This window comes from Fistularia commersonii, chromosome 32 (genome assembly GCF_037954325.1).
Source record: "Fistularia commersonii isolate RoL2024-O1a breed Wild chromosome 32, RoL_Fcom_v1.0, whole genome shotgun sequence".
NCBI classification, from domain to species: domain Eukaryota; kingdom Metazoa; phylum Chordata; class Actinopteri; order Syngnathiformes; family Fistulariidae; genus Fistularia; species Fistularia commersonii.
Genome location: NC_141315.1, coordinates 9,000,972 through 9,019,038, shown reverse-complemented (window position 1 = coordinate 9,019,038; position 18,067 = coordinate 9,000,972). Strand labels below are relative to the sequence as shown.

At 38.0% G+C, this 18,067-nt stretch overlaps 2 protein-coding genes and 1 non-coding gene across 3 annotated transcripts; 2 read left to right on the top strand and 1 right to left on the bottom strand.

The window, feature by feature from the left end:
• The first annotated feature begins 2,584 nt into the window (after window positions 1–2,584).
• LOC147215393 (uncharacterized) lies at window positions 2,585–10,603 on the top strand. The gene is made up of 10 exons (XM_086139510.1): window positions 2,585–2,719; window positions 3,125–3,202; window positions 3,310–3,459; window positions 3,935–4,009; window positions 4,115–4,191; window positions 8,831–8,915; window positions 9,525–9,614; window positions 9,977–10,144; window positions 10,264–10,344; window positions 10,508–10,603. The coding sequence occupies exons 1-10, from the start codon at window positions 2,585–2,587 to the stop codon at window positions 10,601–10,603; spliced, it is 1,035 nt and encodes a 344-aa protein (XP_085995636.1).
• On the top strand, window positions 5,960–6,016 carry LOC147215394 (U7 small nuclear RNA). The gene has a single exon (XR_015104275.1). It is a non-coding gene; the product is annotated as a U7 small nuclear RNA (small nuclear RNA).
• cd79b (CD79b molecule, immunoglobulin-associated beta) lies at window positions 10,436–17,630 on the bottom strand. Its single transcript, XM_086139727.1, has 5 exons — window positions 17,514–17,630; window positions 16,175–16,477; window positions 15,966–16,084; window positions 15,487–15,543; window positions 10,436–12,558 (listed from the first exon to the last, which is right to left on the bottom strand). Exons 1-5 carry the CDS (start codon window positions 17,566–17,568, stop codon window positions 12,463–12,465), a joined length of 630 nt encoding a protein of 209 aa, XP_085995853.1. The 5' UTR covers window positions 17,569–17,630; the 3' UTR covers window positions 10,436–12,462.
• Window positions 17,631–18,067: the final 437 nt, after the last annotated feature.

Sequence of the window (18,067 nt, the reverse complement as noted above, 5' to 3'; positions counted from 1 at the left end):
TACCACCCAGCGGGGTGAGGTGCATCATGGGAGCGGCAAACACCAGAGACCCCTTCAGGAACAGTCGGGACGTTGTATAAAATTAACAAACAATAAACGATTACTTCATCGGATCCGTTGTTTTTTGTGTTTTTAATGAAAAAATACGAGTTGAAATAATATTTGAAAAAATAATTTATCCATGAATAAAAAACAAAGGGTTTCAAGGGGGTACGGTTGTTGGTATGAAGAAAATTTACGGGGAACATAAACGCAGCACGGCTTTCAGATGCGTTCAGGGACAGTGGGACGTTTCATTAACTTGGCAAAGCAATAAATGATTATTTCATCAGATCCGTTGTATTTTTGTGTTTTTATTAAAAAGATATGAGTTAAAGGGCGTGTGGAATTTTTTTTAGGTAAATAAGTGAAAAAGGGAACAGTTGTTGCAATAACGGAAGTTTACGGGGAACGTAAACAAAGCGCGGCTTCTAAGGTGCGTTCAGGGACCGTAGGACGTTTCATAAGAGTAACAAAGCAACAAATTATTATTTCATCAGATCTGTTGTTTTTTATTTTTACTGAACAGAAATGAGTGAGAAGGGCATTTTAAAAAAAAAACCTGTTACGTTAATGAAAATCAAAGGACTTCAAGGGGATACGGTTGTTGGAAGAATGGGAATTTACGGGGAACTTAAACGCAGCACGGCTTCTGAGGTGCGTTCAAGAACAGTGGGATGTTTGGTTGTTGATTTGGTTTCAAACATGTGGGAACTCAATGTTCTCAGTCAGCCTTCCTGACTGAGGAGCTCCAAAATCACTTCTCAACTCCCCACCTACCCATCCACCCGCAATAAAACTTATAAAAAATCTTGTAAGTTTTCCAATTCGAACAATTGTCAAACTGAAAGAGACAGGAACTCTCTCCTACCTCATGACATAACTTTATAAAATAACTCACTTTAATCAGTTACTGCGCTTCTTCACATTGCCACTTTCCTCATTATTTATTCCTGTATATTGGTGCATATGAAAGACTTCTTTTAACAACTTTTACACCTCATTGTGTATTTATTTTAGTTATTTTTATCTCATTTTGTCCTTGTGTGTTTTGCTGCTGCTGCGAAACAATTTCCCAAGCGGGGACACCAAATAAAGACGTGAATACAAGATATGGGAATTATAAGGTGTCGAATAAAGCAAATCGATAAGCCATGCAAGAGCCATGCTTTGGCACACATTAGGCCTGGCATGACCACAAATGACCACACCAAGCATCCCACTGACCATCAACGGCACTGCTGTGGAGAGAGTGAGATCTTCTCCTGGACCACCAACACCTCAAGCAAGCGAAAAGCCTCACACCCATCATGCACACCTACATTATCACTTGCTTATCTTTTTTTTCCACTATTGCTATGTTGCCCTGAAAGTCTCCATGCTGTTATTGTCCATATAAATCATATCACTTCCTACTGACCTTTGCACTAAACTGTACAAAAAAAAAGAAAAAGTCTATGTCTGCTATATCTGCATGCACTTTATGCTTACCATGGGATTGTGAAAAACGTCATCTCGATTTTGACAATAAAGCTGATTTTGGCTTTTCATTCATTGTCTATATTTGATGATTTACCTTCACAGTCCTGGGTACGGCAAGTTAATGATTGCTTTACTATTGCGCAATGATAAGCTGATAATTTTAATTTCTTTGGTCTGTATCCTTTTATCAGGCCTGCGAAATGAAAGTGATGACGACGACAACGATAATAATTATAATTCAATCATTTTGATGGATGGTACGACTATAATTTTTAAAATCTTGGACAAAAATAATAATAATAGGGAAGATAAATCAGTAAAATGCTTGTTACTGTTGAACATATTTCAGAATAGATATATCTTTTTGTCACAAAAGGGTAGTTGTGGTAGTTATGGTACTCGTATAGCTAAAAGGGATACGAGAAGTGCTTAGTTAATAATGATATTGTGAATTGTAAATGATAATATTGTGCATTGTTAATACATATTATAATCTTGATACCACGCTTATTGACACCCACGCGCCGGGTTGCCGTCCTGTGACGTCACTACTTTCATTTCGCTTTCATTTCATTTCCACTTTCAGAGCGCGAGGACAACCGGAAAGCGGTGACGTCATACCACCGAGTTTTTGAATTGAAATACAAATAAGAGAAAAAAATATTTGTGTTAAATAATAAAAAAAGGTTCGAGAGAAGGGACGGTTGCCTTAATGAACCCAAGTACTTTTGAATAAAACATTAATCAAAATGAATTGCTAAAGTGATTAAAATAAAAATGTAAAATATAACGTAATTAATTATGCATAGTATATCAAACATAGTTGTGAGCTAAATTGATTTCCACCTGAAAGAGAACCTGAAACTGAACACGTTGTGTTTTTTACCTTGATGATCTACCTGTGTGAGTGGGTGGGGGGGAAATCCCTACAGGTAAGTTTAGGTATGAAAAGTGAAAGGTGGGCAGTATAAAAGGAGGCTCTGCATCAAAACATTCGGACACCTGAAATATTGTGACGCCACAGACACCTGAACATTTGAAGAAAAAAAATACAGAAATGGAGATGCTTTCCAGAATGCAGATTTTGGCGTTGGTGCTGCTGAGCGCTTCTGCTGCAACCTCCTCGCTCCACTGCAAGTGGATGGAGATCAAGTTCGAGCAGTACAGCAAGATGTCCTTCCAGCTGCTGGACACCATGGTGGGTGGATTGTAATCGGATTACAGATTTCTTGCCTATTGTTAATTCACTTTTTTTTATTATTATAAAGCAACATACAGTTTATTATTTGGGTAAATTCATAATCATATACAGGTGTTTCTTAATGATTTTACAGTAATATCACAATTTTGCCATCTTTTTTTTTTGAAAGATTATTCTCCTGATTATTTTTGGTAATATCATGTACACTTTGGAGTCATTTATTGCTCTAATTCAGTTTTTTAATCAGATTTTTAAGGCTTTTCCTCTTTATTTTTGTTTCTTTCTGGGGTCAAACCTCCCTCATAATAGAGGGTTAATAAAACTGTCACCTTGAGTGTGATAAGAAGTGTTCCTCTTTCTCTGCAATATACGATTAAATCTTGGTTTGTGTGAATTTTCCAGGCATCTGATTCTCAAAAAGAGATGGATGAGGAGGTGCACTTTCCTCACACGCTGTTCTCACAAGCGGCCAATGCATCGGTAAGTCTCTCTCTATAACGTTTACAGTTTATATTTTTGTCTCCTCAGCCACAGTTGCTATAACTGTCCTGAGCAAAGTCCCTTAAAATGTGTCGTTGCCTCTGCAGGCCGAGGACCGGTTCAGATTCTCGGCACAGGTCCTGGACCAGGTGGCCGACCTGTTTACGAAGAACCAAAGCGAGGCTTCCTGGGACGAGAAGGTCACGGACGATTTGGTCAACGTGCTGACTCAGCAGGTGGAGGGTCTGCGCTCATGTGTGAGTACACTGACTCATCTCTGACTTCATTTAACTTAATTTTGTGTTTTTTTTTCTCCTCTCAAATCTAATTGTCTGTTTTAAAGGTGGTTCTTCTCGTGTTTTTTTTTTTTTTTAATCAAATCTCCATTTATTTTCTGCTACTATAGTTTGCTAAATACTGGATCATATAAATATTGATACTTGATTAATATTAAGGTTAAACAAACACTAAGGTGGTATTTAAGGGGGGGGAATACAAATGCTTGTATTCTACTCAAAGACAGCTTGATTTATAAACCTTAAACTTAAATCCTCTACTTCAAGAAGGGAGGAAAAAGGCAATTTTACCTTATTCTGTACTCAGTTTTAGTACATTATCACTTTCCCTCTAAGAATTGATTTCTGAAAGAACTTTTACAGAACAGGGTCTTGCGTGTTAAATTGTACTCTTCCAGTTTGTATGCACTGTATAATGATTTTTCCTCCCCTTTAGATTAAAAGTCAGAGTACCAACAAGAAGTTGAAAATGTACTTCAAGAGACTCTCCCACCAGGTCCTTCAGAAGATGGTGAGTCTCCTTTCTCCATTATAAGATACTAGCATGACCACTACTTCCTCAGATGATAAAATGCAAATAATGCAAATAATAATAATATAACGATTATTCCTGCAGGGCTGGGGCGCAGATGCCTGGGAGTTGATCAGGAAGGAGGTCAAAACCCTTCTCTTCAGGGCTGAGCGGCTGATTCAGTCCAATAATCCACCAGCTGTCATGCAATAGTTTTTTTTTTTGTTTTACTTATTTATCTATTTGGCTAAACTGTAACTTAATGACTTAATATATGTATTTGAAGATTGAGCGTTTTATTGTGATATTTGTGTTTATGTTGCCTTGCTGATACAAAGGAAAGATGAACGATGTATCTTTTTTATTAAGATTTATTTTTTAAAATATAATATATTTAACATATTGTGAGGTTTCCTCTTTGTTTTTAAAATGCGGGACATGAAGGCTATTTATTCCTTTATTTATTTTTTGTTTGTTTTTGAAAATAGAGGCTATTTAGCTATTTATTCCGATATTTATTTTTTTGTCTGTGTTTGGTTAACCGGTATTTAGATTTTGTTTTATTTTATTGATCAAATGGGATGAGATTAACAATGTCTTTATATATGTTGAAGTCAGGTTAGTTTTTATTCATGAAATCCGATATATATTTAACTATTTATTGAAATGACAGCAAGAAAAAACAAATATTTTTTTATGTACCTTATTTATTTTGCAGTTATTTGTGCCATGGGTTCTGTCAAGTTTGGTGTTTTAGAAATAAATGTATTAGGTATAAATAGAAATAACTCACAATATTTTCATGTAAAACCTGACTGGTATTTTTCTGACATGTCTTTTATATTTTGGAAATAAAAAAAACTAAAAAAAAAACTATGGCATTATTATGGTTAATAATTTTGTAATTTCAAGATTGGTTTGCTACTCTGTCTATATTTAAATCATTTTTTACATACATTTTGTCCCAAATGATTTTTTTTTCTAATAATATTCATTTTTACATGGTAGCCAGAGGAGCTTCAATGGGGTTAAGGCAGTAATTGATCTTTCACTTTTTTTTCACTATTAAGTCAGTTCAATTGTTCTCAGAATTTCAATTAAAGAAAGAAAAAAACACAACAATTAAAACGACTTCTTACACAATGTTCTTACGAAATTGATTTCAAATCCCAAATTCAGTGATTTCAAGAAAAATTCAATATTTTACTTCTGCCATTTATTTACCCGCCATATACATCTAGTTGCCCTGGCAACGAGGGAATGACGTCACCGTCAAGGCCATCAACTACATCCGGTGTTTTTGTTTGTTTTTCGCCTTTGGGGCGGGCGGCTAAAACTCAAAAATTGACTACACAAATTTCCATCGTCATCAATTTCTTTCTTAAGAGATGATATAACATTTGGTTTACTTTTAAGCAACAGAAGAGATGAACTCTGTGTCAATATTATTTTAGGCCTGGCTAAGTTCTTCATACACAAAAACAGAATGCAAAAATGTTGCCCCAATTTTACGTTCTCTATAAACGATTTTGAATTAGATAAAAAATCCTTAAAACGTATGGAAAACCCAAATATACAGTTTTATGACTAAGATGTTTTTTAACCACGAAGTTAAATACATATTATATTCCCCTTGCCATTTATTCATTAATTTTATTTATTTGTTTTCTTTTTCGTCTAGCATTTAACATGTCTTACGAGCCTTTATTACTGTTAACTCGTACAGTTAAATGATTGCATAGAGAAAAAATAAAAATAAAAGGTAAAAAAAACAAACAAACAAAAACGGTCATAAAGGACGAATGACTTATTTTGATTTTAAATATTTACAACTTATTCTTCGTCTGCGTGTGTTCTGTTTGTTTTGTGGTGGATAATATTTGGTGATGCAACCGTGATGGAAAAGTGCATGTCCGTGGATCAACTCATTTTCCACTCCTGTACACCAGCAGGATAAATTGCTCTTTAGATAATTGTCTAGCAAGCTTTTCTTAAAGAGAAGCTCCCCCAAGGTGTGAAAGATAAACGATTACAATAAGACAAACACACAGTGTTGTATGGGCAAAGCATCATTACGTTGTGGAGAAACTATTTCAATGTGAGAATGGCATTTGATTTGGTGACAATATTTCATTTAAATGCTACTGTCTTCACATGAAGTGCCCAACTTCCCTTTCTATTACTACAGTTACGTTTTCCGCTGGATGCATCATGGAACCATTAACAATTACATTATGAACAATTACATCCTACACATATCTGCAAATTCCCTGTGTGTATAAAAATGTACATTTATGCATATTAATCATATGACACACCTCGTTTTGTAACGTGTATAATTTTTGGTTGATTTTTCGCTTTTATTAGTATCTTTCATCCTTTGTATTTTCTGTTCTGACAGGGTTTTTTTCCTTAACCCTGTCACTCTTGCGATGCTGCCCTAAATTGATCCTCGGTGGAGAAATAAAGTTATTTTCAAACGGAATTGAATTTGAGCACTGATGATACCCAGAAAAGACATATTACGTTGTTTCAGTCAAAGTAATGTGATTTGTGAATAACGGATAATTCATAACACACACATGAACAAATGTACTTACACAAATCAACACAGAGCAGTTTAGTTAAAATCAAATTATATGATTGGTAAATAACTGATGATTCATAACCCATGCATGCACGTACACAAAGGACATTTTAAATTAAAATGAGATTATTTGATCTGTGAATAACTGATGATTCATAACACACACACACACGCACACGTACACAAAATGATAATTTTAACTGACAGAAATCTGACAAGTGAACTAACAGAAATGTCAGTTGTCGTTAGAAACGTGAAACTGGACAAAACAATAATGTTATTGATATAAAGATGCTCAGCCTCCCCACTTTAAAAAAAATCACAGTAATAAAAAAATACCTCCACTTTCAATCATGTTTTTGTCTTTTACTTAATATCATAAGTTAAATTCCTACCAGTTTTTGAAAACGATTTTTCGGGGAAAAAAACAAATCACGGGCTTATCTCTCATCACATTTTAATGCAAAAATCTCTTGTTTATTTTAGTAAACTCATTCCTGATCTTTTTTTTATCCCTTTTATGCCCGGAGAATAGCAATTAAATTCAAATTGACATTTCAATTCGATCAAATTTTAACGCTTCACTTTCTTTTTTCGGTTTCTTGATAAAGCGGAATTAGCCGATCGGTTGTGATTGACAGCCGAGCCGCGGACAGTTCTCGCGAAATCGCGCGTCACTGCGGGAAATCCCGTTGCTGCACTACAATCAACCGTTTTGTCAATCAACGACTCAATTTAATTTTCAATACAGACAATAATAATACACATTTAAATACTAATTTACCTTTTTTATATAGTTGTTTTTTTTCAACAGGTGTAAAACGCGTGTCCACGACTTAGAGCGACGTTTAGACTGAAAAAATGGGACAATCTTGCTGTATTAACATTAAAATAGCACTTTTGATTCGAATGTGTTATCTTTCCTGGTTGGCACTTATTAAAAACATGCACACATCTTTTAAGCTCTAAACAACCAGAATGACGTTCTTTTGATTGCTGCTTTATTTTATTTTTTCATTACATGCAACCAATCATGTTGCTTAGTGAACAAATAAGAATAAGAGAAAATATTGCATGTGTCTGAAACATGAATGGTGGCAAAATATGGTGGCAACAAGTCAAAACCCCATTGTTGTAAGACAATAAGAAATAAGAAAAAGAATAGAGAAAATAAGAAAAAAGTCAAAAAATGCACCAAACTAAATAGGAATGCACTTGACACTGCAATCAACCACAGGTAAATGAAGAAATAAATGAGTAAAAACAAATAATTAACAGTTTTTACATGTTATTTTGAAACTAAACAAATACACAATAAAATGTTGCTTTTTTTTTTGCTAAAAATGAATAAAATTGACTTTAAATACAAAGACCTCTGAACAAGAGATTGGACAGATATAAAGGACTGACTCGGAGAATATTGTGATAAAGTTCTTTATCTCCTGTAATTAAAAAAACTAAAATTACTTTTTCATGATATTATAACATTTTGAAATAGGATTTTTGAGTTATCTTAAGATGTAAGCCATAATCAGCATTATTAGAATAATAAAAGGCTTGCAATATTTCAGTTGATTTGAAATTAATGCAGAATGTACATTTTCGTTTTTGTAATTGCATTACAGAACATGAAGAACTTTATCACAATATTGTAATTTTCTGAGACAATCCTGTATAGGTAGCCAATCAAATAGAAGGATAAAAATATAGCTAAATTGACAAACAGGTAGACAGATGGAGAATTCTATTTTCTTAACCAACTCCTAACTTTAGTTTTAACTTTCACAGTTTCTTTTAAATCTGTATTTTTTTATATGTGCGGACAACATCCTTTAGCGTCCTGTAAGGCGTCCTAAGCAAAAGGTATTATCACTAATAATAATATTATTGTTAGAGACAGTCAGGCGGACAGATGGACACACAGAGAACGTGAAAGGTTGTGGGAACGTGCAGGGTGTTTGTTCATTGTTCTAATTGTTTCGCTGCGGGTTGAACTTTATTTTTCTGATTTTTTTTTTAATATTCCAGCGACTATGAAAGCCGCGGTGACGCGTCAAAGGCCAAACTGGCCGTGGGATAAATACCCGCACGCCGCGTGGACTCAAGCAACAAACACCCGTGGAAACATCCGAGGGAGAAGACTCACTAATCTGCGTGGCTGGGAAAAAAAATCAATCTATCGTGAAAATGCTCTTCGGTGTGCTGTCAGTGTGTGCGTTGGTGTGTGTGTGCAGCGCTGCACCGGCTCCGGGTTGCAGGTGGATTGAGGTCAAATTCAACCAGTACAGCGCCGCATCCTTCAAGCTGCTGGACGCCATGGTGAGTTCACGTCACGCAGCATTTTTCACGCAATTTCTCGTTCTATTCATGAATTATTGACTTATTTGTGGTCATTTCTTGAGAACTTTAGTATCCTGCGGATTATTACACAATTATACACTGAGTATGCACACATGTAGATACTTTCATTTTAAACATGTTTATTGTTATTTACAAAGTCAGTAAACATGTTTCCTCCTGCAGTTAAATTCTGACTTTTGAAGCCAAATAGCTTGACAGGGGGTTCTAAGAAGGCAAATTGTCAAATTTGTGAAGACATACAATGAATGATAAGACAGATAAGGATAATATTGGATGTGCATATTGAGAAAGCACAGATTGAAATATAAACAGACTACAGGGTGCAGGTTGATATGTGTGTGTGTGTGTGTGTGTATATATATATATGTATATATATACACACACACACTGTATTTTTTATATATATATATATATATATATATACTGTATTATATATATATATATATATATATATATATATATATATATATATATAATACAGTGTGTGTGTACGTGTAAAAGTGAATACACTTTATAAACATATATACACACTCACACACACACTAACATCGTGTGTTTGTGCTGCAGGCCAGGAACTTTACAAACACCACTGAGGAGACCGAGGAGATGATGCCGAGCTTCCCAGGGGATCTTTACGACCAGGCGGCCCAAGCATCTGTACGTTGGCCAAAACTCATTCAAAGACCGAATACTTTGAGAACCTCTGAATACATACATAAATAGAATAAAATCTGAGACAGAAATAAGTTTTTAAAAAAACAAAAACACAGATCTCGGGGAAAGTTGGAGATGGAATGGTTAAGAAGCTCATTTTGAATTTCTAAAGGTATTTTCAAGAAATAAGTTTATGCCCAAACAATTTCTGTGACTAATTTTGATATTTTGATTACATTTGTAATAAGATCATAGTACCTGCATGGTTCATCTGTAAGGTATTGGATAATCATGTTCAGCGTTCTGGCTACGGCCCACAGGGGGAGTCCATGAGCTGAATGTGTCATGAATGTTCTCTCTTCCAGCCCAGGGACCGTGTAATGTTCGTGGTCCAGGTCCTGGAGGAGGTGTTCAACATGTTTGAGGGGAGTTCCAGCTCCCCCCTGTGGGAGGACAAAACGCTGCAGGACTTCCTCAACCTGATAAACCAGCAGGTGGAGGGACTGCGCTCCTGTGTGAGTCCCACGGTGCACGCGCATGTGTGTGTGTGTGTGTTCCAGTCGCCGCCACGGCGCGTCTCACATCCAGATTCTTGTGTGTGCGCAGTAAATGTGGGTATAAATGTCCCTTTTATTTTTCTTTACTCCTTCAGCACAGAGACAGAGTTATCAACACCAACAAGGAGCTGCAAGGGTATTTCCAGAGCATCTCCACACAGGTTCTAGAACCACTGGTAAGACTGACCATCTGTAACACAACAGACTTTGCATAATTCATCAGTTTAATGAAAACGAAAAATCAAAATAAAGAGCATGCTACCTTACAAAACACAAAACACCTTTTGCTACTGAACATCTATATGCCAAACAGTGATCATGATAAACCTCTGCCTGCAGGGACACTCCTCTGACGCCTGGGAGATGGTGAGGAGGGAAACGAAAATGCATCTGTTCAGAGCAGAGAAGCTGATCTCGTCTCTAAACGCCAAATAACACCCTTGGTCAAGTGGAGATAATTTATTTTATGATATATTTATTGCTTATTTATATGCTGAGAGTTTTTAACCTGTGTATCGACACACAGTGACAAAAGTGGATACGTCGGTTGGAGAACATGCTGCTTTCAAATGCTTTTCTAAAAATGATCTGAAAAGAACAATAAAACAATCATTTCCAGCAAATTGAAAAGTGTATTGTGTTTCTTCTTCTTACAATTACAAAAAAACAAGCAGTTTTTTTTTTCAAAGTAACAACTGCAACAATTTGGGCCTTGCTCTACATTAAAAGACAGTCTTTTCAGGGCAACAACAATACTTTTGATTTAAAGAATTTGAAGAAAAGTTGATGGATTTCTTTAAATTTTGAATGAATGGATTAAAATACCGTTAATAAAACACCCTTGGTATCAAAAAGATCAAGTGAACTAATCATTTGTGATTAAATTGACTGATTGAAATTGTTTTACCACCATCTGTTTATTACTTTAATGATTTATTCATCTTATTTTACTCAATTAAGAGCACCGGACCCTTTTCACATGTCAACAACATCGCACTTTCTCGAAAAAAGGATTGTCAGTTTAACACAATGCTCTCTCACACATAAACAAGCTACTTCTGCTAGTTGTAAGTGATGCCTTTCTTTATTTGAATGGAATCCCATTTTTGTCAAAAATCTAAGAATAACTGGCACCAATGGAGTATATCAATGGAAAAAAAATAACACGTCATCACAAACAGGGAAAATACCACTCTTCTAACCTCGGCACAGAACAGTTCCATAACTAAAAGCTGTGTAATGAGCAAATAGTGTGTTTTAAATAAAAAAATACTAGTCTAATGCCTTTACAGATCGTATTGAAACAGACTGTCGGTGCTGTGGTGCGTTCAAGGACATTCTCCATCTTAACCACAGTCCCTGAACGTCTCTTGTTTAAGCTAGCCGGTGTCCTAGCATGGCTGCCGAAATAGCTTGCTAAGCTAACTGCGTACCGCAGCTATGTGTGAACACGCTTGCTACCTCCCAGCCGATTACCTATTCAGGATATTCAGAAATAAATCAATATATGAATTTCTGTTTGAAAAATTAGCACCGCGACGCCGCTCTCGTCGTGTTTCTCGGCTGCCCGGCTGCTCGCCGATTAACCGGGTAGCAGCTAGCTACGCTCCACGAAATGCGTCCACTCACACTCACCCTCTCCGAAATCCAGATTATCGGATATTTACGGGGTCTCTTGATCTTTCCATCTCGGCGGCGGTGAGATAAATCTCGCATGTCATCTGGGGCTTCGTGGGACCGAACGGCAGCGAGCCGTCACACATGAGCCGCTCTTCAGGAAGTCCCGCCCGGCAGTGGTTCCCGGTGCACCTGGCTAAGCTAACTGACAACACCCGTGAACGTTTTTCAAACAGCACCGTCATTATTATTTTATCGAGATAAATTTTGACATGTTTGACAATAAAAATATCAAGATAATAATAATAAAAGCTATATTATATTTTAAAAAGTGCTTGCGCTTAAAAAAAAAAAAAAGAAAAGAAAAAGTGTCTCACTTCCGGTTCATTAAAACTACAAGTCCAATAAATCAGAGTTGACCCTCTGGAAGGCGACATTAAAGCGGCTCACTTCCGGTTCATTAAAACTACAAGTCCCATAAATCAGAGTTGACCTCTGGAAGGAGACAGGACATGGGCTAAGCATTATGGAGGAAGCAGAAGCACTTAGATTTCAAGCACTGGTTTAAAGAATAAAAAAAGAGGTCAGCGTCTGCAAATGCGGGACCAGGCGTCGAAGACTCAGCCGCTCGCCTCAACTTGACCGAGCTGCACTGACGGACGGGGTGGCTTTCGGTGTCAGTTGGACTCCCAAGGCATCTCGGTCTCTTGGGCCTCGGAGTAAATGCCGAGGTCCTCGTACAGACCTCCATCGCAGGTTTCAAACGCCAAGCCCTGAGGGAGAAACACTTTAGTATCACTCACAAGAGAGTCTATGTGCATCTCATACCCACATTGCACGGTAGATCTTTACTTGTACTGTGATTTCTGGACTATAAGCCGCTACTTTGTTCACATGCTTTGAACACTGCGTCTTAAACAACGATACGGCTAATTTATGGATATTTCGGGGGGCTAACGAGCCTCACGCCGCCAAAACATTTATCCTCGCCACATCGGACCGATAAAATTACCATGAACACAAGTCGGACAACGGAACAACGCGGGGATGGAAAATGGTTGGATGGATGGACTTTTCCTTGTGATATTAATTATTAATCTTTTTTCATCATCCGTGTTACAGGCACTGTTAGAAAAGAAGCATTTCCAGTTGTGGATGTTACTGGAGTGCATTTAATTAAAAGTAAAAAAAAAAAAAGTTTCCATGTAAATATCTCATGTTACAACACTTGTGGCTTATAGAGAAGTGTGGTCTATATAAGTAAACTATTTATTTAGTTATTTTTAGCCAGTGCGGCTTATATTCAGAGGCGCTCAATAGTTTGGAAATTACGGTGGTTTTGATTGATGTGAACCTTCATTTTTCCATCTATGTCCAAACACAAGGCTAACAACTCCTGTGACGTCACTAATTTCTTTTTCTCTCCACCTCGATGTTGTAAACTTAAACATTTTTAAGATGTAATAAATACATGGGTGATTTGCTTCTGCATTCGATTAGCATACATTTACATGAAAATAAATATGATTTAAAAATGACTGAAAAGCATTTACTTAGAAATCAGCAAGAAAAATAAAGACACGGAACAGAAGATCTGTAGAAAGTTAGTTAAAGTTACTTAATAATAACCCATCGAATACTTTCTTTTTTTTTGATAATGTAAACTGTCTTATCGATGTGTCAGGCCTTTGACATAGGATATTTTTATCCTTGTTGTTTTATCCTTTTTTTCATCCTGTTGTCTTTTTTTCATCCTAGTTGTTCATTTTGCTGCCTATTTTTCTTGGATGTCTTTTGCTATCTTTTAATTGTCTCTTTTATTTATATTTATACTCATATTTATTGATATTGTCATTGTTGCGCAGCTGTGACAAAAAAGAATTATCTTAAATGAGATTAAGCATGATGAGATTTTTTTCCCCCACACAGCCCAACTAGTCCCGACAGAACTAATCGATATTTATTGTAGAAAGCTTGGAAATGAGCTTTAAAAAAAATGTAAATATTCATTGCAACGTATATGGATGTGATCTAACAATGGCGCCCCCTAGCGGTCTATAGAGGAATCACTAGGTTTCGTATTAACTGTTCAAACGGCATTTGTATGATTTAAAAATTTGCTGACAATAACAATGATTATATTATAAATATAAACATTTTATAACCTTGCTATTGAGCTGTGTGTAACTGTAAATTAAAACTACTTTGATTTGGTCACGCAGTAATGGTGCTCCTTGAAGGTGAGTAATCTGATGTGTTAAATAGTTCAAGAACTTCTGATACAGTGTAACTGTGATATTTTTATGGAGAGATACTTTTCACCGTCAACATCTGTGATACAGCTTATATGATATCATCATGTCACAGCGGCAAAGGCTATCTGGTAAAAGGTTTCAACGAAAAGCACGGGAAGCGAGAAGAAGTTTTGCAAAATCGAGGTTTCAGTGTTTCACCGATTATTTTAAGGCACTTTGGGCAGATTAGGTGGTTAAAGGCGGTCAGTGGAGCGAATCTGTGCATCTTAAACACACACCCACTCACACAGACGAAGAATAAATTCTAGCACCTATAGTGGCACTAAAAGTTGGCACTAAGAAAGTTAGCACTGGTCGCAGTAACCGCCATTTGTCCGCCTCAAAAAGCGAAACCTCTCAACCGAAGCAGTGCCAGTCGGCGCACACACGACCACACGGCTAAAGGATTACGTGTAGACCAAGATAGCACGGGTATTTGGTCGGACAATTTTAGTCCGCGTTACTGTCATGTTAGAATCAGGGAAAACATGATTTGGTCTAAATCAGGGATTCATTAATACACAGGACAAGGTGTTATCATCCCCTGTGCTAAAATCATAGGTAAAAACACGTGTAGAAGCTAAATCCAGGCTGTAGGGAAGCTATCTAAAACGAACAACGAGCTAGCTCCCAGCAGGCTGCTACCTGAATTAAACAACAACAGCCTGAAGCATGTCATCGGGTTTTTCAAGTGGGCTCCTTCCATCGTCGGAAGGCCTCGAGAAGGTTTGACAGTGAAATCTAGCATCCCGCAAACACCCGCCTCCATGCTACATAGCAGATCCAAAGCTAACTAGCTAACTTTAGCAACCTCCCCAGTTACTATGCTCCTGCCTTGGCCGCAACCATTCGTTTGTTGCCCGAGACACATTACTGACCGCAAGTCTCAGGCTCTCTCCTCGAACGACCAAATCGGTTAGTAAGCCAACGAGATGAATAACTTTGCCGCCATCTTAGCGTACCCATCTTTTTTACGCTCTCTAGCTTCGTCAACTCGATCCTCCCAGGAGACCGTGAGTTCGATGAAATATACTACCCTACTGCTAGTACCCGATGACAAAGAAAGGTCCTGGATGTGATGCACGTCTGCTGGTTTAACTCCTCCTAAGTTAGAACATGAGATGATAAAATGCCGAGAACACTGAACCGCTGAAGCTGATCGGCCAATCGGAGGGACCCCCCGCTCAACAGCGGATTCAGTCTTCCAGTTAACTTGCTCAATCAACTTGAAAAAATGCAAATAGCTGCCAACCGTCGACCCCCACGCACCGAAAGCCGGACCCCATCCATGGAGAGACAACGGCCATAACCTATCTGACGACAGCGCCACCTCGGTTTTAACCCAAGAAGAAACAGGTCGGATCCCGCAGCCAAGCGGAAAACGTAAGGCGGTTCCGGTTTACAGACCTCGTAGATGTGTTCGGTCTCAGGCTCTTCATAGATGATCTCCTTTTCTTTCCCCCGCTGACGAGAGGAGGGAGAATTGATTTAGATAAGACAGGGGATTCACTAAAAACACAAAGTGAACATCGTTGGGTGTCGAATTCTTCTTGTCTCGGCAAATGGACTTGAATTTCTTCACTTTAAGACATTTCACCCCTCAGAACTGAAGTTCAGAACTGAAGCAGCCTCTCGAAATGTCTTCAAGTGAAGAAATTCAAGCCCAGTTGCCGAGACAAGAAGATTTCGACAAGAATTCCCCTTACGCCTAGTTTCTGCAGATCAACTTTTCCATTTACACAACATGCTACCGTAACCTGGACCCGGCCAAAGCTCCGGCAGTTATATTCGGTCATTGGAACCGAAGAAGCCTCTCAGAATGATGGCTGAAACGGCAAGAAGATTTCGACTGCATCGTTGGGCGTTTCGCTCTCGTTGGCGCTCACCAGGTTCTGCTTCTGTTTGAAAATGGCGCCGACGATGACGGCCAGCAGCAGCCCCTGGAAGATGATGAGGGCGTCCTTTAGCCTGCTCCTTCTCTCAATCTGACCTCGGTTGAGAGGCCCTGAGAGACAAGGGGATCAGAAAGGAGAGTTTCCACTATTTAAACCAAAAAAGAGGAATTCAAGTGATCGTGGACGGACGCCACACTTACTGACGACTTGCACTTCGGTCCCGAACCCCCACATGTCGTTCAGGTTGCAGTAGTACACCCCGTTGTCCTCGACGGTCAAACGATGGAAGGCGAGAATGGAGGCGTTGCTTTTCTTCGGGTTGTGGGTGTTCTCCAAGAGGACTCCTTGGCTCGGATCCATGTCGTAGGTGGGGACCTTGTACCAGCGCACTTGGTCCAACAACTGGGGCTTCTCCAGATAGCAGATGATCAGGCGGTGCCGTCCGGGATAGGAGCTGATGATGCGGGGCTTCTGCACGATCGTGTGCGAACGGCTCGCGGTAACTGGCCAGAGGAGAGAACGTAGTTGAACGTCGGGGTTATTCCAGATCACAAGAAGAGCAAGGAAAGCAACGATTTCATCAGTTTACCATTATTGGCTAGATTTACAGAGTCTGGCTATCAGACTTTTTAATTCCTCCTCCCTCAGCTGCAGGGAATGTTCAAATCTTTGTAGTTAACAGTTAAGACAATTTATATTTCATTGTATTTCTTATTCTTCCTCCTTCCTACTATTATCTATTACTGTTGTGCTTTTGCTTGAAACTCTGGCACAACAATTTCCTTCGGGATAAATAAAGTTGTTCTCATTCTCTCATTCTCATTTAGAGTCTTGCTGTCAACTCAACTGAAGCGCTAGTTTAAGTGGGTCAAATCCCATTTTCAGACATTATACCGAAGTTGTTGTAAACGTACTCAGAGTAAGGAAGGTCTCGATAAGGCCTCCTTCCAGGTAAGCAATCATATTGCGTTAATGTGTGATTAGAGATTCGTACGGCATATTTTTAACTTGAAAAAGGTGCAGTGAGCTACACGGAAATCAGCTCTTTGAATTAACCGGGGAAACGCACACTATCATGACTTAGACAGATTAGACATTTGAAGGTGGGAGTCACTTTTTTTGTTTTTGTTTTTTATTTTTGGTCTTAGTTACGTCGACGCCTCTTGGGCAAAACATCCACCCAAAGTAGCGACGGATCGCTCCGAAATTCGAGGCAGGGAGGACGCCGCTTCAAACGACTCGACGATTACAGAAGATAACTTCCCCTTTCCCCCAGATGGCCAGGAAACAATGGTCGCGTGGAGTTGAAAACATCATGCAAAACACAAGAGCCGCCGTCTGACACAAATACAAGTGTAACGCACCTTCCATACTACAGATTATTACAAGCTCCGGGCAATTACATCATTTTCTCAACATGCACGCATAATCAAATGTTTGTATTTTGCACCAAATGTTATTATTTTTTTGTTCGTTTGTTTTTGTTTTTTTTTTAGCATAATTGTCTCACTTTCTCTGTAAATCTAAAGATCTCTCTACCTGAGATGTTGATGAGGATGATGAGACCGCAGAATCCAAGCAGCAGGAAGCTCATGGTGACACGCAAGAGACGAACTGAGCCCCGTTTGTGTTTCGACCTCTTTCTATCTCTGCAGAGTGACGTGGAAGTGTTGTGAAGAAGAAGAAGAAGAACAAGAAGAAGAAGGAGAAGAAGAAGTGACTGAGCCACTGAGTCAGATCCCACATGCAAATTAGGGGCTGAACAAAATATCTTCCGATATCCCTCTGCTTTACGATCAGAATAACTCATTCAATTTTATTCTTGTGAGTTCCTCTTTTTGCGAAATTGAAAAAAAAAAAAAAAAAGGTACGGCTCTTGTCAGTATGCACAGATTTTTCCATCGAGTGACTATTTTAAATGATCTGTTAGTCACTGTAAAACATTTTAAAAAATGGATAAATTTGTATGGCGTAATGTGAACCTGTAATTCATTTATACATACTTTTATTATTATTTTTAAATATACTGTAAATATATTCTATCAGCTGTTTCCTTTTTCGATTCTCAAAACGTTCATTATATGAGTCACAAA

Bases quoted from the DNA above. Each gene is read 5' to 3' on its own strand.
- LOC147215393 (XM_086139510.1), top strand. From the start codon at position 2,585: ATGCTTTCCAGAATGCAGATTTTGGCGTTGGTGCTGCTGAGCGCTTCT. The intron at 2,720-3,124 runs GTGGGTGGATTG...TGAATTTTCCAG, and splicing joins TCCAGCTGCTGGACACCATG to GCATCTGATTCTCAAAAAGA. The intron at 9,615-9,976 runs GTACGTTGGCCA...TCTCTCTTCCAG, and splicing joins ACCAGGCGGCCCAAGCATCT to CCCAGGGACCGTGTAATGTT.
- cd79b (XM_086139727.1), bottom strand. From the start codon at position 17,568: ATGAGCTTCCTGCTGCTTGGATTCTGCGGTCTCATCATCCTCATCAAC. The intron at 16,085-16,174 runs GTAAGTGTGGCG...CTTGTCTCTCAG, and splicing joins GACCGAAGTGCAAGTCGTCA to GGCCTCTCAACCGAGGTCAG. The intron at 12,559-15,486 runs GTCTGTAAACCG...TTTCTCCCTCAG, and splicing joins AGACCGAACACATCTACGAG to GGCTTGGCGTTTGAAACCTG.